The sequence below is a fragment of the Helianthus annuus genome, chromosome 7 (genome assembly GCF_002127325.2).
Source record: "Helianthus annuus cultivar XRQ/B chromosome 7, HanXRQr2.0-SUNRISE, whole genome shotgun sequence".
Taxonomy (NCBI): domain Eukaryota; kingdom Viridiplantae; phylum Streptophyta; class Magnoliopsida; order Asterales; family Asteraceae; genus Helianthus; species Helianthus annuus.
In genome coordinates, this window is record NC_035439.2 from 142,522,564 (window position 1) to 142,543,767 (window position 21,204).

At 38.7% G+C, this 21,204-nt stretch overlaps 3 protein-coding genes across 3 annotated transcripts; 2 read left to right on the forward strand and 1 right to left on the reverse strand.

Moving 5' to 3' along the window:
- Positions 1 to 7,426: 7,426 nt before the first annotated feature.
- Positions 7,427 to 8,182, reverse strand: LOC110867080 (receptor-like protein EIX2). The gene has a single exon (XM_022116220.2). It carries the CDS (start codon positions 8,180 to 8,182, stop codon positions 7,427 to 7,429), a length of 756 nt encoding a protein of 251 aa, XP_021971912.1.
- Positions 8,183 to 14,562: 6,380 nt separating this feature from the next.
- On the forward strand, positions 14,563 to 17,249 carry LOC110868949 (protein FAR1-RELATED SEQUENCE 5-like). The gene is made up of 3 exons (XM_022118233.2): positions 14,563 to 15,440; positions 15,506 to 15,946; positions 16,035 to 17,249. Exons 1-3 carry the CDS (start codon positions 14,711 to 14,713, stop codon positions 16,874 to 16,876), a joined length of 2,013 nt encoding a protein of 670 aa, XP_021973925.2. The 5' UTR covers positions 14,563 to 14,710; the 3' UTR covers positions 16,877 to 17,249.
- A 1,651-nt stretch (positions 17,250 to 18,900) lies between these two features.
- Positions 18,901 to 20,659, forward strand: LOC110867078. Its single transcript, XM_022116218.2, has 4 exons — positions 18,901 to 19,273; positions 19,448 to 19,697; positions 19,784 to 20,476; positions 20,641 to 20,659. The coding sequence occupies exons 1-4, from the start codon at positions 18,901 to 18,903 to the stop codon at positions 20,657 to 20,659; spliced, it is 1,335 nt and encodes a 444-aa protein (XP_021971910.2).
- The last annotated feature ends 545 nt before the right edge of the window (positions 20,660 to 21,204 follow it).

A 21,204-nucleotide genomic window follows, 5' to 3' on the forward strand; every position in this document is an offset into this window, starting at 1 on the left:
AAGGTTCAATTCATCACAAGGCAAGTGCCATGATGGAAAGTTCAGACAAGAAGAAGATGATGAATATTTATCACATGATAACTATAAAGAACAAAGAAGAGAGGAGCGTACCTCACAGAATGCTTACAAGAATAGAAGCAACCAAAAGAAGTTTGGGAAGAATTTAAGCAAGATAAAATGCTACAATTGCAAAAAGTTTGGTCATTATGCCTCAGATTGTCCTTGTCCTGAATGAAACTATGACAAGTTTAGAATCAACCACACATTCAGTGGATGCTTTACATTCTTTATATAATAAACATTTACACAATTATCTCCTCAAATTGAGCTACAAATAAGTACAATATTGACTAAAATATAAACAGATATTTTCATTTAATACCCCCTTCAATCGAAATGGTGGCAGTCCAAGACGTAGAATCGAACAGAAGACTTCAAATTGTGCGCGTGGAAGACTCTTAGTAAAAATGTCAGCCACCTGTAGTTTGGTAGGAACAAACTTTGTATAAAGTTTCCCAGAACTAACGAGCTCTCGAATGAAATGATAATCCAGGTCGATGTGCTTGGCACGCTTGTGTGAGACTGGATTTTGAGTCATGAATAAAGCACTTTTGTTATCACACAATAAAGTAGGACGGTCCGGTGGTAAAGCATGCAACTCTCGTAATAAGTGAGTTATCCAAACGAGTTCAGCAACAGTGTTCGCCATGGCCCTATATTCTGATTCACAGCTGGAACGAGAGACGGTGGGTTGCTTCTTAGCGCTCCATGACACAAGATTGCCTCCCCCCCCCCCCCAGAAAAATCGAATAACCATAAGTGGAGCGCCGCGTGTCTAGACATCGCACCCAATCAGCATCTGAATAGCCAATAATTGAATTTTTGTCCGGGCGACTATAGGTGAGGCCAAAAGAAAGATTCCCCTTAACATACCTTAGAAGACGTTTCACTGCCCGAAAGAGCTCAACTGTGGGTTTGTGAAGAAACTGAGACAGCTAATTGACAGCATAAGATAAGTCATGCCGAGTGACCGTGAGATATTGCAAAGCACCCAATAAGGATCGATAAAGTGTAGGGTCAGAAAAGGGTAAATCGGTAGCAGTAAATGATTCATGGGGCGTAAGAGGTGTTGCAACCAGTTTTGAGTCGTAAAGATGCTCATTGAAGGATGTCTTTAGCATACTTTGCCAGGGTGAGAAAAAGGCCAGAATCAGTATAATTCACTTCAAGTCCCAAAAAGTAGCTCAAAGCTCCAAGATCCTTGATGGCAAACTCACGATGAAGATGAGAGATAAAGGTGCAAATGGCACAATCATCATATGCTATGAGAATAAGATCATCTACATACACCAGAAGAAGATACATGATGCATGAGTCCGTATTGAGGACAAACAGAGACGGATCTACACGACTGCATGTAAAGCCATAGGAAAGCAGAAATGTGCTTAAGCGATGAAACCAAGCACGAGGGGCTTGTTTTCATCCATAAAGAGCCTTAGACAATTTGCAAACATGATTCGGAAATTTAGGATTAATAAAACCAGGTGGTTGCTCCATAATAATATAGCCTAAACCGTGCTCTAAAAGCTGCCGCTTGCCAATGCCTATACACCAATTCAGGAGGGAACCCAATAAATCTGGGAAAAACCCTTTGCGGGAATCGAACCCAGAACCTAATATCTCCTAAACCTTATCACACCTTTAAAATACCACTAGGCTATAATGCCATAGACTGCGTGTTGCCAACTGCCTTCGAAAATCAAAACCCCTTAAAACTCATGTTCAGTTTGTGATTCTGATTAGCCCAACATAAGCCCCCTAAGCTGCCAACCTAATTCAACTGCTGTGTCTCCAGTCTCCGTGTAATTCCTAAAACATTTTTCATTGGTTCAACCAAGGCCCAAGATCACTTTGCAGCCCATTTAATTCTTTGTTGAAAGTTGAAACTCATAAGTCATAACCTTGTTTTTATTATTGGCAGAAACAAGTATTAATAATCATACCATTTATATTTCTGCCACTGCATCATTTGAAAACAAGTGGAGAATGATGCATAAATTGACATGTAATTTGATCCATTGGCCACTTATATTTTTTGCATTTCTTTTTATACCAATTTAGCGAGTTTTCATTTTAAACTTGTGAAATATGAAAATAACCTAAACTGATATAATCCATAAGATAACATATCAATTTGAGAGCATTCACAATGATGATCCTATATATTGAGTGGGTTTAGTTATATTATAACGAATGATTGTTAGTGTTTTTTAGTAGTTATGAGTGAAGAAGAGAGAAAATATATGGAAAAGTTACTGTTTATCTGTAAATATATTAATATATTGAAAAAAATCTGGAGAGAGAAAAACCTTACAAATTTTTGAGTAAATTGCTAAAATCGTCCCTGAGGTTTGAGCATTTTGTCATTTTCATCCAAATGAACTTTTTTGTACCATACAGTCCTTCATTTTATGGATTTTTTGCCATTTTTATCCAAACGTCTGGCTTTTTTGTCAAAATCGTCCCTGAGATTTGAGATTTTTTTTCCATTTTCATCCAAATGTTTGATAGAAAAAATAAAGCAAATTAGATGTTTGGATGAAAATGACAAAAAATCTCAAAAGTGAAGGACTATATTGTACAAAAAAGTTGTTTTGGATGAAAATGACAAAAATGCCCAAACCTCAGTGACGATTTTGGCAATTAACTCTAATTTTTTTAATATTTTTAGAAATGGTTGTAAGTGGAGGAGAAAAAAATGTAATGATAAAGGTATAAAATATATTATTTAATTAAAAATGAGAGGAAAAAAATAGTTGTTTTTGATGCAAATATATGGATATGGAAAAGGAATTCATTATGAATTATGAATGCTATCACTTCAAATTCTCACATAAGATAACATCGTTCTTTGAAGTATAATTTATGTCTTATCGATTATCGATTTCGTGTACCCACCAAATATTTTAGTATGAAAGTGAACTCGATTCAAAATGGTATCCAGGGAATTGCAAAATTCTAAAATCTAAAACAAGAAACTTCCAAGGGCAGTGGGGGTGGTTACGTTATACTCGGTGATAAAACAAATATCACGCGTGGAGAAGTTTCAAGACCACCGCCACATGCATTTACAATGAGTGATGGAAGGTTGGCGTGATAAAATCAACGAGTGATGGGGGTGTGAGTGATAAATGGATGTGAGGGGGTGTGCGGGTTTATTGTTGGGTGTTGTGAGTGATAACCATTGGCACTAAAAAAGAATGTGAGTGATGGAAAAATGGTTGCTGACATGGCGGAACTTGATTGGGCGTTGTTAGTGATGACCACCCCCACCCCTAATGGGATTAATCACCCACGGTTCATATTGAATCACTCACTGTTCAGTGTTCACCATGGTCGCTTGCATGTAGTAAATTCTTTCCGATTTTCCATTGCAAATGTTCAAATTTAACCATGAATGCTTGAATTTAATAATAATTCTAGTTCAAAACGTAGATATTTTATGCACGTTATAAAGTTTGCTGTAAATTTGTAATTTTACAATAGAGTAAACTGTCATTTTGGTTCCTGTGGTTTGGACACTTTTGCCATTTTAGTCTAAATCTCAAACTTTTTATATCTGGGTCCCTGTGGTTTGCATTTTGTTGCCATTTTAGTCCAAAATCCAAAACCCTCTATTTTGACTGTTGAAACCTGATTATTTTGTCCTTTAGTGCATGGGCATTTTGGTTATTCTGATTTTACTCTTCTAATAAATTAAAACAAAATTAATTATATATTAAATAATATATATATAACCCTCGATCTCTCTCTCTCACTAAAACAACACAGATACACCACACTCTCTCTCTCAGTTCTCTCTCTCTCTACACCGTTCACCACCGTCATCACCACAGATCACCACCGTCCACCGCCATACACACTCTCTCTCTCTATCTCAGTTCTCTCTCTCTCTCTACACAGATCTCTCCTCCATCCTTCTTTCTTTTCAGATCTGTAAATAGGGGTAGTTGACGATGACTGATTATGATGATGATTGATGATGATGATGGACGGTGATTATGATGATGATGATGTAAGGGGATGGTTGACGACGACAGTGGAGGTAGTTATGGTGTGGCTCGGGTTTGGGTTTGCTTTGAGTTTGGTGAAGGTGGTGACGGCGGCAACTCCGGTGATAGGGATACATCGTCTGGTAAGTGATAATGTGAGTATTTGGGGATTTTGGGTGTTTTATGAAGTTTCTAGTGAATATTTGGGGATTTTGAGTTTTTGTTTCTAGTGAATATTTGGGGATTTTGGGTGGTTACGGTGGTGGATTTGAGGGTTTTTCATGGTGGGTTTTCGGATTTGAGGGGTTTTCACGATGGTTATGGTGGCAGGTGGATGGTAGTGTTGGTGGTTGCAGGTGGGTGGTGGTGACGGTGGTTGTGGGGTGGGAGTGGGTGATGGCAGGTGGCGGGATTGAGAGGTGGTGTAGAGAGATGGGGCGGTGGTGGCAGATGGGGGCGGTGGTGGCTGGTGTTTGCTGCTGCTCGTGTTCATCTTCATCATCGACAACTTCAGGGTTTTATTTGCGGAGCCGCTGTCACAGAAAACGAGGAAGGAGGTGTGGGTGTGACTGTTGGATGGGACGACGGTGGTGGTGGTGCTATAGAGAGAGAGAAGAGAGAGTGGGAGGAGGCGGCGGCGGTGGTGGTGCTATAGAGAGAGAGAAAAGAGAGAGAGATGTGATTATGTTGGGGATGATGATGATTTATTTGATCTGCTGGTTGCACGAATGAAATTATATTTAAAAATGACCAAAATGCCCCTACACTAAAGGACAAAATAATCAGTTTTCAACAGTAAAAAATCAGGGATTTTGAGTTTTGGACTAAAATGGCAACAAAATGCAAACCACAGGGACCCAGATGTAAAAAGTTTGAGATTTTGACTAAAATGGCAAAAGTGCCCAAACCACAGGGACCAAAATGGCAGTTTACTCTTTAAAATGTTAAGATGTTAAAGAAATAAAATTAAATTTCGGTTAAACGAGTCGTTTTCAGGTAAATTAGCGAAAACTTATGTCGGGTTCATTACATGTTAGAGTTTGTGTCAAATTTTGGGTTTGTTCAAACTGTTAAACTGTTAACACGACTCATTTAACTCACTTTGCTGTGACAATATATAAATCAACTGATCCTGAAGTGGCTACATTGTAAGACACCTAGACAAATAGTGATGTATCATGTTTTGGTTCGAATGTAGAGTTGATAAGAAGTTGACTTTGGGTGATGAATCAAATGGAAGATGAATGTCATAATGCGCTAGGCGCACTCAAGGCGCATAGACCTTGTTTGGGGCCTAGGAACAAGGCGCAAGAAAAGTGAGGGCCTGTGAAAATAAAAGCGCACAACGGAAAAAATAAAAAAAATATTTTATGTGTTAGAAAATTTACACTATTTTTCACATAAATAAATTAAAACTATTATATAACATTTATTTAACATAATTTATTTACCAAAAGTTCTAAAATATGAGTGTAGAAAAGTGGTTTTCGTTAGATAAAAGTAGAAATCCAGCTGGAATCTTATTGAAATTTAGAGAATTTGCCCAGAAACTCTCCAGAATCTAGAATCTCACCGGAATCTTCACCAGGAGAATTAAAGTGCAATTTCCTTGAGTTAAGGCGCAATTTGTCACAGCCCCCGATCCCAATTCCCGGGGAACGGGCCGCCGTGAGCCAGTTTCGGTGGTATCATGTTTATTTATCCAATTTGGCAGCGGAAATTCTCATCAGGATCGTAGTTAGGAAATATTTAAATCAGAGTAAACCACCATATTTTATAATATTAAACACATGGGTAAAACCCAAGTTTTTATTACAAACTGAATTACAGGGATAAATCCCACTTTATTGAAATAAAACGCTTTCTTTTATTTAGGTAACTTTTATTGCCACTTTTCCAAGCCTCCAGTGCTGTCCAGCTGGCTTCTATTTGGCTTTCACATTTCGTTACCTGAAACGCGTTTTAAAAAGGTTTTGTCAGTGGAAAAATACTGGTGAGTGAATCCCAGTTTAATCAAGTTTAAATAAAAAGTCACAGTGAACAGTATTGAGGGCGATCCCGCAATTACATTTGTTTATAGGTAATACCAATTAACATCCATGGTACTGTCGATACCCGACTTATGGTCATGTTACTCCTCTCCCCAGGTGGTAACAAATTTTGTATACAAAACCCCAAATATACCATCATAATTGTATCCTTACAAATACTCAATAACTGTCATTTGCATGGAAAAGTATGCAAAGTTTTGTAAAAACATTTAACAAAAAGTGGATCAACTCACATTGCTATTTTAGGGTTTTCCTTTATGATTTCCTGGTGAATATCTATAATTTACACAATGCACGTGTGTTAGTATAATAACCCAATTTAACATTAGTAATACTCTCCCCGAGACGGCATTCCAACGACTACGTCGGGCAGAACCACGACAGCCGTTACGGAACCCTAGATCAATCGGGCAGCGTATCTAATACGTCTCAAGGGGTTATAATACTTACATCGTAGCAGAACCTCGCTATTTTAGGGGGTATAATATCCCGGGTATAGTGTACACTACTCAGAAATTAAGAAAGAAAGAAAAGATTTGAGCGAGCAGACTGAAGGCCCGATGCCTCCTATTTATATTGCTGAAATTGGACTCCCACGCGGCCCGCGTGGAGTTTGGGCCAAGTCTACGCGGCCCGCCTGGCCTAGGGCCTAGGCTTTAGCTGATCCGGGTCATCCTATAGGTCCGACACGACTTGGACACGTGGCCGCTCCGGGTCACGCCACAAATCCGGACACTCGCGGCCCGCATTGACTTAACCCACCATGTACGCGGCCCGCTTGGGCTTAAGGTTTTGGTGAATTCTGGTTACTACTCGCGCGGCCCGCGTTAAGTTTGAGGTGAGGCCCATGCGGCCCGCCTCAACTTAACTATTATTGTTTTTATTTATTTTATATAATATAATCTAGTTCGAGGGCTCGGTTTTCACATACGGGGTACATATAAAAACACATAGATATATTTAGAGATATATTAGGGTATCAGAATTATTATGAGGACGTCGGTTTTACCGAGGGTTGTTATACAATTACCTCCCCTCGCCTGGAAAATGCGCCTAGGCGCAACAGGCGATAGCTTTTAACAACTATGATAATACTATGTGATGTATATATATTCAATAACTAAGTTTTGATTTTAGACGTTATCCACAGTCATCTTCAATATGTATTTTATTCATGAAATTAAACTTCTATATTAAAATCGTGTACTCCAAATTAAAACACTTTCCGAACAAAATGAAAAATGTAAAGTCAAGACAATAGGAAACCATGGTTTTCAATTCTTATATTTTATGCATAACTAATAGGAAGTAGTTGTACAATGCTCACCTTCTAAACTTTCTTTCAACTTTTCCAAAATGCAAAGCCACAATTACATATATCCTATCCGTTATATGACTCAATGAAGTAAAAACGAAGTATCTGCAACGAGGGCTTAAAACTAAAGCACCACAACTTCCCAAAAACCCAACCGCAAATCCAGCACCCATACCTATGTAATTTGATTTCCAAAAATCGTCGTCATCTTCCTCAACATCTTTCTTTTCTACAACGGGTGGAGGACCACATCTTGGTGAAAGTGGAGGTCCACAAAGTTGAGGGTTACCACTGTAGGATGTATCATTGAAGCTTTGGAGTTGAGTTCCAGCTGGTATTCTTCCCGACAAGTTATTGTTTGAGAGGTCCAGATAACCTAGAGAAGTGATTTCTACCAAACTCGAGGGAATACGTCCAGAGAATTCATTTCTAGACAAGTCAAGAGATTGAATAGATTTCACCCGGCCAATATCTTTCGGGATTTCTCCATGTAGTTTGTTGTTGGAAACATTTAACGAAGCCAAATCATAAAGACTAGTGATCTCATCTGGAAGTTCTCCGGATAAGCTATTTCTTGAGAGATCAATACTCTTTAGTAGTTGCAAACCACTTCTTTCAAATGACCGTTCTTTTCCTTTCCATTTAACCAATGCATTGTCTTGAAAATAGTCCTCCTCAGAAGACGTTTTTCCAGAACTAAGAACATTACCTGGGGTAAGTACTATGGTAACTAGGATATAAGAGAGATAAAAATGACTAGTCATATCAGGGGCGGACCTAGAGGTTACCGGGGGGTAACCTCCGCTACGGCTTGGCTCGGAAAAATTTGACGTTTTTAGTGTAAATTTTGGAAAAATTTGATGTTTTTTCGATTTCGTTACGGCTTATTTATAAAACGTTACCGCTTGGCGTGAATCCTAGATCCGCCACTGAGTCATATCATCTCCAAAACTTCTTCTAGCCATTGCTGTGAAGTTAGCAAAGCACCTAGGAATACTACGTGACAGTCGATTATTAGACAGGTCAAGAACTTGAAGATTATTCAACTAACAAACTTGCGAAGGGAACCTCCCATGGAATCTATTAGATCCTAAAACAAGTACATATAACTCTGAAAGTTTTTCTTCTATCCATTCTGGTATGACGCCAGATAACTTATTTTCCCCAAGATCCAAAAATCTTAGTCTTATGCAGCTGCTCAAGGACATCGGCAGTTCACTAACAAGGGCATTTGTTCGCAAATATAATGCCTGGAGAGTTAACAAATTTCCAAAACAAGAGGGGATTTCCCCGGAAAGATTATTGTTTGATAAATTAAGAACTTTTATCATCCTTTTGGTTGCCCAACAATCAGGAAGGCTACCTAATAATAAATTGTTGGAGAGGTCAAGAAAACTTAAGAACGTATCAATCTTACACAAGAATGAAAGTGTTCCAGAGAACCTATTTCCAGAGAGGTTTAATGTGGCCAGACTAAAAGGCAATGACGGTACCCTTCCTTCGAAATGGTTGTTGCTCAAATCTAGTGCAACATGTCCAAAATAAGAAGACGAAATATTTGGGAGCATACCTTTTAGTTGATTTGAAGAGAGGTTGAGAAATATAAGATTTGAAACTTGGCTCAAACTGTTTGGTACATTACAAGAAAACTTATTACTAGACAAGTCTTAAAACGAAAGGAAAGGACATCCTATGAAGTTAGGAATGCTTCCGTTCAAAGAATTGTGACCAACATCAAGATATTCTAGCTTTGAAAGTTGATCGATACTATCGGGCATCGACCCGTTACGGAGGTTTTGTGACAAATCTAGGTGAGCTAAAGATGAACAATTCCCTATAGATTGTGGAATGTCACCTTCTAACGGATTTTGTGAGAGGTCTAAATAGGTGAGAAAAGTTAAATTTCCAAAGGAAAAAGGAATAGACCCACTTAAAGAGTTATTGCTAAGATCAAGCTCTAGCAAGTTGGAGAGATTTGCAAGCTGATGAGGAATGGGTCCACTAAGATTAGCACCAGAAATATCCAAACTTTGTAACTTGGACATGGAAAAAATGCTTGTTAAAGGATTGGCCTGAAAATTAATACCACTTAGATTAAGAGATTGTAGTTGGTTCAACACTTGTAACGACTTACCAGTGAAACCAGTAGAACCGAAAGTAAGATCAACTTTAATCACATGACCACTTTGGTTGTTACAAGTGACACCAGCCCATTTGCAACAATCCACTCGTTCGCTCGCCCAATCACTTAGATTTCCATGCAAATCAATTAGGTTTGCTTTTACATCCAGTAGAGCTTGCCTCTCCTCGTCAATGCAGGAGCTCGTGTTGGCGTCTTCTTTGAGGCCTAGACCGTGACTCATAAACAAGAAGAAGCATAACACCAACACAAGAATACACCTCATATTATCTTTTAAATAACAAAGCTTAAAGAGATTTGGGATATTTTCTACAATGTATGAGGAACAACTTATATATAAAAAATAAAGAGTGTGACTAAATGCATCTCCATTACTGTTTATACCTTCATTTCCAAAAATATCATTTTTTTAATATTTTGAATTCCACCCTTTACCTTTTATATGTTATTGTTTTGTTCAATTGTTTATGTTTTTTTTTGTTCATTCCTTGTTTGTTTTTTTTATCAATTCTTGATTGTTTTGTTTAAGTTTTTTTTTTCTCTTTTCACCTGGATGATTTTGTTTTGTATTATTTCTTGACTTTTTTATTTAACTTTTTTTTCCACTTTATATATCGAACTGTTGATATATAAACAATATACATCAAAACAAAAATATAATACATAATAAGTGAATACAATCATTAATTGAATTGAAATATAACATTTATGAATCGATACTTCAAAAAAAATAAGATTAAGACTATGATGAGTTCGTTACGTTTAGAACAAATGAATAACACATTAAAAAAACAAATGAAGGTTAACCAAAACAAATTAAACTTAAGATTTAACTAAAACAAATAAAGGTATTTCTTCCAGTGATGGCAAGAAGCCTCAACCAATTAGAACTTTGATAAAAGCTAAAGATGCACTAAATTGTTTCTTCAAAGTCTCTTTTAATCTTTTCGTTTCACTCAGTACGCAGATTATTTTTCGATCGTATGTATATATACGTATATATTCAAAATTTAAATTATGGAAATTAGATTTAATAGTATATTTAATTAATGTCAAACAAATTAGAAATATACGTGTTTGATTGTATTAAAAATATATTTAATTATTACAAGATTTAATAGTATATTTAAGGGTTATTGGATCTGATCACCCCTAACTATTCGCGTTTGGCCGCTGGCACTCTCAACTTTAACTTTGACACCCACCACTCCCAACTTAACATATAGTTTGTCATGACACCCCATTGTTAAATGAACACCAACTGGGTTATAAAAATAAACCTACGTGTCATATTAATCCAACGTGGCATGGGTGGCGTGTACTAGACACCTGTTTCACCATCTTAAGAACCCCAATAGCATACCATATCAAACCCTAGAAATCCCTGAGCAAAATTAAACGCATATGGTGGTTAAATCGGCATGTTAATCTCGTTTTTTGGTTCTATTCAGATCTGGAGTGAGTAGTGTAGACGGTGTCGGGTCGTGGCCGGCGGACATGTTTTTTTCGGTTCTATTCAGATCTGGGGTGAATCGAATTTGTCTGATGTGGATGCCTTTGCAAAGAACAGGAGTGGTGCTCTCAAATCTGCCCAGAATAGTTGGACGGTAACCATTCTATGGTTCCCAAATCACTTGATTGCTCTAGTTGCTGTTCTTCACTAATCAGATGTATACCATCATCACATCACATCACATGGTGTTCTTAAAGTAACTGTGATCTGCGATTTTGATTTGCTTTGCTTTGGGATCTTGCTCAAATGCAAACATAAACAATTTGGAAATATTTGATTTTGAGATCCTCAACCTTCATTGTGTCTCCACCACTCACCGGAAAAATGTCGTCCGGTGACGACGACGGCGCCACCCTCATAACAGAACTCGAAGCTTCTTTACTCAAGATCCATTCTTTGGATAAAGAAAACCAAGAATTAAAACAAGAAACAAGTCGACTCAAGGCACAAATCAACACACTCAAAGCACATGATCTCGAAAAAATATTCTATTATCAGTGAATCATCTTGAAACTTGAAGTTCATTTCTTGTTTTGTTCTGAACATTATGTTTGGAACATGGGGTTCATAAAACTAACTCATCTTGCCACGTCAAACAAAGAATATGCCACATCATATTGCTACGGAAGACTAATATGCCACGTCAGCCAAAAAAACTAACTTAGTTAGAGTCTATTTAACTGAGAACTGATATCGCAACCCAGATGTTAAGTTGAGAGCGGTGGAAGCCAAAATTAAAATTGAGAGTGTCAGCGGCCAAACAGAATAGTTAGGGATGCTCAGATCCAATAACCCTATATTTAATTAATGTCAAACAAATTTTACCTAATAGTTACCAGAATTATTAAAACAGTTAGTATAATGATTTTTTTAATCTTTATGTATGTGTACTTTTGAAAGTACAAAGTAGGCTATGTTTGTAAATTCGAAGACACCTTTGACAATTCGTAAAATTAAAGAGGACCCATCAAAATAAGGAAAAATTACGAAAATGTCTGTTAACCAAACATGTTTTCAAATTTGTCACGCTCCTGCGTCCTTGGAGCGGTGCATTATGCCCGAGATGCGTCCTTATAACGAAACCTAATAAAAAATGGACACGTGGCCACGGGATGCGTCCTTCAAACACGGGATGCGTCCTTGGAGCATGGGATGAGTCGGGCAAGTTTCTAATGCGTCTCTTTCTCTCTCACCTCCCTCTCCCCTCTATCTCTTCTCTTTCTCTCTCCTCTCTCTCTCTTCTCTTTATGTTTTAGTTTCAAATTATGACGGTGATTTCATGAGTGTTAATGGTTTAAAGATACATTTAATCACAAATCATGTTTTAGTTTTAAATGAGTGGTCTCCCACTAAGTGGTGGTATATGTGCAGAATTTACCCCATCAAGAGGCAATACGCCGGTCCACCATAACTTCTCAGCAGAAGTCATAAAATCAAAACTAAGATGGCTTACAATGGGGGACACAAATGGTCTTGGAACAACAGCATCACTTAGTTTCTCATTCATTGAATCCTCTTTCTACACGAACAAGCAAATTACAATAAAATTTTGAAATAGCAGAAAAAGGGAAGAATATGCTTGGATCTTACAGTTGATTTCAGATCAGAAGACGTCGTCCGAAAAGGGGAGCAAGGCGTTGTTGATTTCTCATTCGATGAATCCTCTCTCTACACGAACATAATATCAAAACTAAGAGAGAAAGAGAAGAGAGAGAGAGAGAGGAGAGAGAGAGAGAGAAAGAGAAGAGAAGAGAGAGAGAGAGGAGAGAGAAAGAGACGCATTAGAATTAGGAGTGAGATGCGTCTGGGCCCACATTTAAAATGCCACGTGTCCAATTTTTATTGAGTGTTTAAAGAGTCTGCATATGGACGCATCCAAGCTGGAAGAGTCCCCCCAAAGACACATGAGGGTGACAAATTTGAAAACAGGTTTGGTCAACAGACATTTTCGTAATTTTCCCTCAAAATAATTTGTATAATTTTATGACTACAAAGGTAAAAAAAAATCATATTGAAAGGGTGTACATATTCAGACACCTTTTTCCCTAAATCCACACCCTTCTATACGCTTCGTATAGGGCTATACGAAGCGTATAGGGTTGCTTTTCCCGACCAACTTCTGCACCTCGTACAACGTCACATCAGTCAACTTATACGGGGAGTCTAGGCCTGTACGAGGGGTCAATACGAAGGCCCTTAGACGCCTCGTATAGACCTATACGAGGCGTCTTGGACTGACCGATTTGACTATGAAGGGACTATGTCTGACATGACTTAAAGGCATACGGGGAGTAAAGACCTATACGAGGCGTCTTTAGCTCCCATAAAATGCAACCTACAGTGCGTTCTTGGTCCACATCCGAGGTTTCAACAAACAAACACTCACATTCTGTTTGTTTTTTTATTTGTGTTTGCGTTATTATCATCCCGGAGTGTTGAAATGTCATCATATTGGAACGGCAACTATATCTTCGGGCAATATTCTAGCGAAAACTGGGGGCACGAAAGCGTTCCGGTAACAGTTATTAGCGTAAATGTTATAATTACTTGTTGTTTTCGTTTATTATTTACTAATGATGATACGGTTGTCTATTTTGGAGGAGTCTGGCATTCCCGATTCTAATGAGCAAGAGGAGGTTGTGTCTAGTATACAAGGAAAACAAAACAGCCCGTTTCTAGATTTGAACAAGCATCCTCCTGTTGATGAAACAGCCCCTGTAGATGACTCATACCCTGCTAGTGGATACGGAGGAGACGGTGGATACGGAGGAGACGGTGGATACGGAGGAGACGGTGGATACGGAGGACACGGTGGATACGGAGGAGACGGTGGATACGGAGGAGACGGTGGATACGGAGGAGACCGTGGATACGGAGGAGACCGTGGATACGGAGGAGACGGTGGATACGGAGGAGACCGTGGATACGGAGGAGACGGTGGATACGGAGGAGACGGTGGATACGGAGGGGACGGTGGATATGGTGGATACGGTGGATACGGGGGATACGGTGGATACGGAGGAGACGGTGATCATCAGCAATTCATTTCCCCGGGCACTCCTTATGTTCATCAAAACAATTCGGACGTTGGAGGATATGGTGGTTATGGTGGATATGGTAGATATGGTGGTGAAGCACCTCCCATTCTGGACAGTCTGTACTTAAAAAAGACGGTATAAATTACTATTTTATTATTAATATTTTATTATTATTAATTTTATTATTATTATTTTTATTATATTATTATTATTATTATTATTATTATTATTATTATTATTATTATTATTATTATTAATATTGTCGATGTTACAGGTTTTCAACTCCTTAGATGAACTAAAGAAACGGATACAAGAAATAGCAAATGCGGATGGTTTCGTTATTGTCACCCGTCGATCAAAGAAAATCGGGGGAAGAACCGGGAGGGTATGGCTTGAATGTGATCGTGGTGGTGAGCACCAGAGTACAGCAACACTTAGAAAAGCTGGAAGCAAAAAAACCGGTTGCCCGTTTTACCTGCTGGCTGTCCGAAACCACCCGTATGAAACCTGGGAGATAAAAGACGGAACAATTGAACATAACCACGAACTTTGTGAGGACCTGTCGGCCCACGCGTTTGTGCGAAGGTTTACTCCAAGCGAAATGAAACTGATCGAGCAGCTGACAGCTCAAAACATGGAGCCGCGCAAAATATTTCAAACGATAAGGAAGCAGGACCCCGACAGGTTTCATGTTCAGAAAGACGTTCAAAACGTTGTAGCGAAGATTAGAGCCGAACAAAGACAAGGATTGACTCCCATGCAGTCACTAGAAAATGTGCTGATGAAGAACGACTTTATTTACGAGATCCGGGAAGAACCCGGAACAGAGATCGTAACAGAGATCTTCTTTCTTCATCGGGACTCGAGAGTCTTGTGGCGTGCATTCCCCCACGTCATGATGATCGATGCAACGTACAAGACAAACATATACAATATGCCCTTTATCCAGATTGTTGGTATGACGCCTACCAACAAATCGTTTATTATCGCGCATGCCGTTGTTAGTAAAGAACGGGGTGATAACTTTGTGTGGGTGCTTGAGAGGGTTAAGGCAATGTTGGATGAATGTATGGAGCCACGTGTGATTTTAACGGATAGAGACCTAGCCCTTATGGGCGCGTGTGCTAAAGTATTTCCAGACGCCTCCAGGCTTCTTTGCAGGTGGCACATACAACAGAATGTTATGAAGCACTGCAAGGGTGCCTTCACAGACGACGACTGGAAGAAATTTTTGTCATTCTGGGGTTCATTGATTGAGTCTCCATCCATACCCATCTACGACTACCACTTGCGCAACATGCGAAAGCGACTTGTGGAGTGCAAACGTTCTAGTAAGTTTTTCTAATAACATACGACTCACCTATGCAAATTTTATTAAATTATTTTTACTTTTTAGGAGTCTTCAAATACGTGTACGATAACTGGCTAAAAGACTATAAGGAGATGTTTGTCTTTGCGTGGACTGATAAGAGGCGCAACTTTGGTAATCGTACTACAAACAGAGTTGAGAGCCAACATGCCAACTTAAAGAGATACGTCGAAGATAGGAGCTCGCTGGACCGTATAGTTGGTTGTGTCCGGGATATAGTTGAGACACAGTTCGGTGAAATAAGGAAGACTTTTCGAGAAAGCATCGAAAAAACAATGAAACACCACAAACACCCGATGTTTCAACACCTACTTGGAAAAGTATCCCACAAAGCCCTTGACTTGTTGCATGGAGAGGCAATTAGGAGGCTAGATGTCTTGGAGCGCTTTAATTCATCATGTGGTTGCCAAATGTGGCACAGCTGTGGGTTGCCCTGTGCTTGTAGGATAGAAAAGTACATGCGTGAAGGTAATAATTATTGAACGTCGTACAACACTTGTGTGATATATTTCCTTTCCTTCATTTTACCTAAACAATATTGTTTTTAACCGTGCAGAGCGTCCGATTCAACTCGAAGACATAGACGTCTTCTGGCGGAAACTTAACTTCCAAAGTTGTAAATTGATAGACGACTCCCTTGACGTGGTCGAAGAGCTAGATGTTGTTAGACAACAATTACAGTCGCACCCTCCAGCTCAGCAAAAAAGCCTGCTTTCAAAGATTAAAGCGGTGTTGACTCCAACGAAATCTACCAAGAAACCACCGGTTGTCCAACAAAATACTCGTGGCCGACCAACAACAAAGCAGGTACAAGAAAGGTTGGACGAGGCCTCTCGTATAGATGAAGAATTGAGGAGAAGCTCCTTCGGTGATGCAAACACGTGCTTTGAAGGTTCACGACAAAGTAAGTACGATAAACCTCGCCACAGCTCGTACGTTCCGTCTCAAGCCTCACAACAGTCGGTTATAAGGTCCCAAAAACCCAAAGCGACCCTAAGCCGTTCAAAGAGTTCTAAGAAGAAAGAGACACGAGATGATCACGGTTTTCCTTTAATCATTGGGGACGAGTACGTGGGAATCATCGAACGGTTTAAGTCTGACATTCCGCCAGTGTTCCATCCGTACGTCTCGTGCATACGAGATGTGATGCCGGACGGTCATTGTGGGTTTCGGTCTGTGGCTGTGGGCTTAGGGATGGATCAGAGTTCATGGGGGCGTATTAGAAGGGACCTTGTCCAAGAAATGGATCAGAACGAATCGATCTGGTTCCCAATATTTGAAGCATGGGCTGCAGGTTATTTTTACACGCATCGTCAGGGCCTAATTTGGGATTCAGTGGCCGGTTGTGGGGAGAATCACTGGATGGACTTCCCCTTTGCAGGACTTCTTATTGCATAAACGTACGGTATCGGGGTGCACCTGTTAACGACAACCATGGGTGCGAGTTCCACTTACTTCCCAATACTAAGTCCTCCGGCTAATCAACAACCATTATTCATAACGCTTACACATGTTAACGAGAACCACTTCATACATGTTAAGCTGGAAGGGGATTATCCTATGCCACCAGCACACGGGCTATGGTTGACCCACCGAAGACCCCACACAGAACAATGGGAAGATATGTACTTGCCACGTCTAGAATGGTATACATCGATAATGAATCCTCGACCAAGATCAAACCCCAGTCTTAATTACATAGATAGTTACACGGAAGAATGATTTTTGTAATTAATAGTATTTTTTTGGAATTAATAGAATTTTTTTGTAATTATTAGTATTTTTTTGTAATTAATAGAATTTTTTTGTAATTATTAGTATTTTTTTGTAATTATTAGTATTTTTTTTGTAATTAATAGTATTTTTTTTGGAATTAATAGTGTAACTTTGTAATTAATAGTATTTTTTTTGTAATTAATAATATTTTTTTGGAATTAATAGTATTTTTTTAAATTTTTCTACAAAAAAAAAACTATACGCTTCGTATAGAACTAGACCCCTCGTATAATATTGCACAAAAGACCATTTAGCCCCTGATAGGCCCCCAATATAGGCTTATTCCAGGGGCTAAAAGGTAATTTTACTCCAACCAGACGCCTCGTACAGACCTGTACGGGGCGTCTATTTGAGCGGGATTTTGAAAATTCAATTTTTGAATTTCTGAAATTCAAAATTTGAATTTTTTGAAAGTAGACGCTTCGTACAGACCTGTACGGGGCGTCTATTTGAGCGGTTTAAATTTGAATTTTGAATTTGAATTTTGAAAATCTTTTTAGTTAATTACTATTTTACCCCTGATATGCCCCCAGTATAGCCACTTAGCAGGGGCTAAAAGGTAATTTCAAAATTGTACGACTCGTACAGACCTGTACGAGGAGTACAGTTGAGGCGGTTACTTTTTCCCATTTCTTTTTTTAATTAATAAAATGTATTATTAAATTACCATTATGCCCCTGTTTACCCCTTAGTATAGCCTTTTTTCAGGGGCAAAATGGTAATTAACCATTCCAGAAATATCTTTTTGGAATGGTTAATTACCATTTTGCCCCTGATAAAAGGCTATACTAAGGGTAAAACAGGGGCAAAAATGTCATTTAGCAAAAAGCATAGACGCCTCGTATAGGTCTATACGAGGCGTCTAGGCTTCGTATAACACAGGGGGGGGGGCCTAGACGACACAGATCACACACACAAACAAAAACACACACATATACGGTGCATTCTGATCTATACGCCTCGTACGTATTTCAACCGTATTTTTGAAGAATCGAAGCATCACCGGTACGTATTTCATCCCGTAGTTAAGTATTTTTGTCTCGTTTATGCCTTTAGACCGTAGGTTTGCCCTAAAAGTTGAATTTGGTTGGGTTTTGGGGGTTTGATGTTGATGATGATGAAGAACTTGTGGAACAGGACGCTGAGTATAGCCCTATACGAGGGCTATACGAGGGTCTGTTTTTTTTTTTTTTTTATTAATTATATTATTATTATTATTTATTAATTATTATTAAATATTATTATTATTTATTAATTATATTATTAAATATTATTATTATTATTATTTATTAATTATTATTATTAAAAACATTATTATTAATATTATTATTATTTATTTATTTATTTATTTATTTATATTATTATTATTATTAATTATTGTTGTTGTTATTAATATTATTATTTATTATTTATTATTTATTTATTTATATTATTATTATTATTAATTATTGTTATTGTTATTAATATTATTATTTATTATTTATTATTTATTATTATTAATTATTGTTATTGTTATTAATATTATTATTTATTATTTATTATTTATTATTATTAATTATTGTTATTGTTATTAATATTATTATTTATTATTTATTATTTATTATTTATTAATATTATTATTATTGTATACGTATACAGTATTTATTATGGAGGACGATCTGATGCCGGGCGATGACATTCACATAGAGCCGGTTCAGCAGGGTCCACGACGGAGACAGCGACCGCCTGTGGATACGTTGCAGGGGCATCCCTATCTAGAGTTTCCCGACGGCACTGACGCCGCCCGTCATTGCCAGAAGCTTAGGAGGATGCACGTTGGATCGCATGCATCGATCGACTGGGATGCGATGGACGAGATTGCTGAGACGCCGAGAGTGCGTCGGTTTATACCTATCGATTCGCCGTGGCATCGTCTTTTTGATTTGGCGCACATGCCGACCTACAGGGAGCTGCTGGTCGAGTTCATTTCGTCATTCACATTTCACCCTCCTGGGGAGCCAGTGCCGATTCCGTACCCAGGTGAATGTTATTGATATTTATTTATTTATTTATTAATATTATTTATTTATTTATTTATTTATTTATTTATTTCTTTATATTATTATTATTATTAATTATTGTTATTGTTATTAATATTATTATTATTATTTATTATTTATTATTATATTGTTTTATTTATGATTCCGTACCCAGGTGCTCCCCCTCCGCCTGAGGTTTCTTTCAGGCTTGCTGGCGTTCAGCGTTCGATGACGCTAGCAGAGTTTGCGGTGCGCTGTGGTTTATACATGCAGGAGGAGATCGAGACTGAGATCTACACAGCGGGGCTAGTGGTGGTTGAAAAACCCACTCTTGTTGGGTTTTGGCAGGTGATTGCGGGGGCGGATCATTGGGAGCATGACAAGTCGAAGGGGAGGGTGTCGTTTGTTAGCGACCCACTATACAGGTATGTACGTTTATTATTGCAATTATTGTGATTATATGCACTGTTTATTAATCTCTGTTTTTGTATTTCGCTAACACTATCTGCAGGTATCTGCACCATTTGCTCGCCACTTCTATATCAGCGCGCGGCTACAGCCGTGAGTGGTGTACGACCACAGATCTTTTTTTCCTATATTGTTTGTTGTATAGGAGGCCGTGCGCGCTAGCACACGGTCTAGCCCAGTACTTCGCCTCCGGCCATCACCGGCAGGAGCGCGGATTTTTGTATGGCGGGGCGTACGTGACCGTCATTGCCCGTTCATTTGGCCTCGCACCACATCAGGACCCACATCTACGGACGCCGGCCATCATGCCGACGCGGATGGGTATGCAGTCGCTATGGGGGATGAGGGTTATCAAGAGGTTCCCGGTTGGCCCGCGGTTTAAAAACCGCGAGGGGGGCGTATGGAGAGAGGAGGACCTACCAGAGCATTTCGAGGACGTTCATCCTCCTGCAGATCCTGCTGATGTAGTGCCCGTGGAGGACCCTCCGGAGGATCTAGACGGTGCAGCGGCGCCACAGCCACCGCCACCTGCCGGGGCACCTCAGTTTCCACGTCACGTTATTCGAGGTGGTGCCCCAGGAGCTGCGCTACATCCGGATGTACGAGCCAGGCTTGACAGGCTCGACGATTTGGTAGGTTGGTTGGTACGGGCGGAGCAGGATAGACGAGAGAGAGAGGGATTACCCCCGATACCGCTTCCACCGGTTCGAGCACCACATCAGCAGCAGCAGCCGCAGCAGCACCAGCCGCAGCAGCAGCATCAGGATTCAGATTCGGATTTGGATGCATAGACCTGTTGTTGTTTTTATTGTTATTGTGGATGTACAAACTTATCTTCTATATTTTTGTTATGGATGTAAACAGTTATCTTATATATGTCATATTTATGTGTGTTTTCAGTTATTCGGTTACTCAATGATTGTTCTCTTAAATTTAGATAATACGGAAACAATATAACCCCTGAATATAATACGGAAACAATATTTGAAAGAAATAAAATTTTAATCGAAAGAATAATATTTAAAAAAGTAAAATGTTAAAAACAATATAATATATTTAAAGAGCCGATTTTTAAAATAGTTGATTTAATCGACGCTGAAACAAAAAATTTTTTTAAACTTTTTATAGTGTAAAAAACAAAAAAAAAACAAAACTTTTTTAAAAATAAAAAAAAAAACGATTTTTAAAGGCAAATAGTTAATTTTTAAAAAACAACAACTTTTTATAGTGTAAAAAAGAAAAAAAAAACTTTTTTTAAAACCTAAAAAAATTTCATCAAAAAAACACATCTTCAAAAACCATCCAAAAAACCAACCCAAAACCCACCAAAACACCCCTCATTTCAGCCAAAAAAAAATACCAAACAGAGACGCCTCGTATAGCCCCATACCCTGCGTATAGGGTTCCTTAAACAACGTGCCTGACACCCTCTGTACACCCATCGAATTCAGTGCATGGACGCCT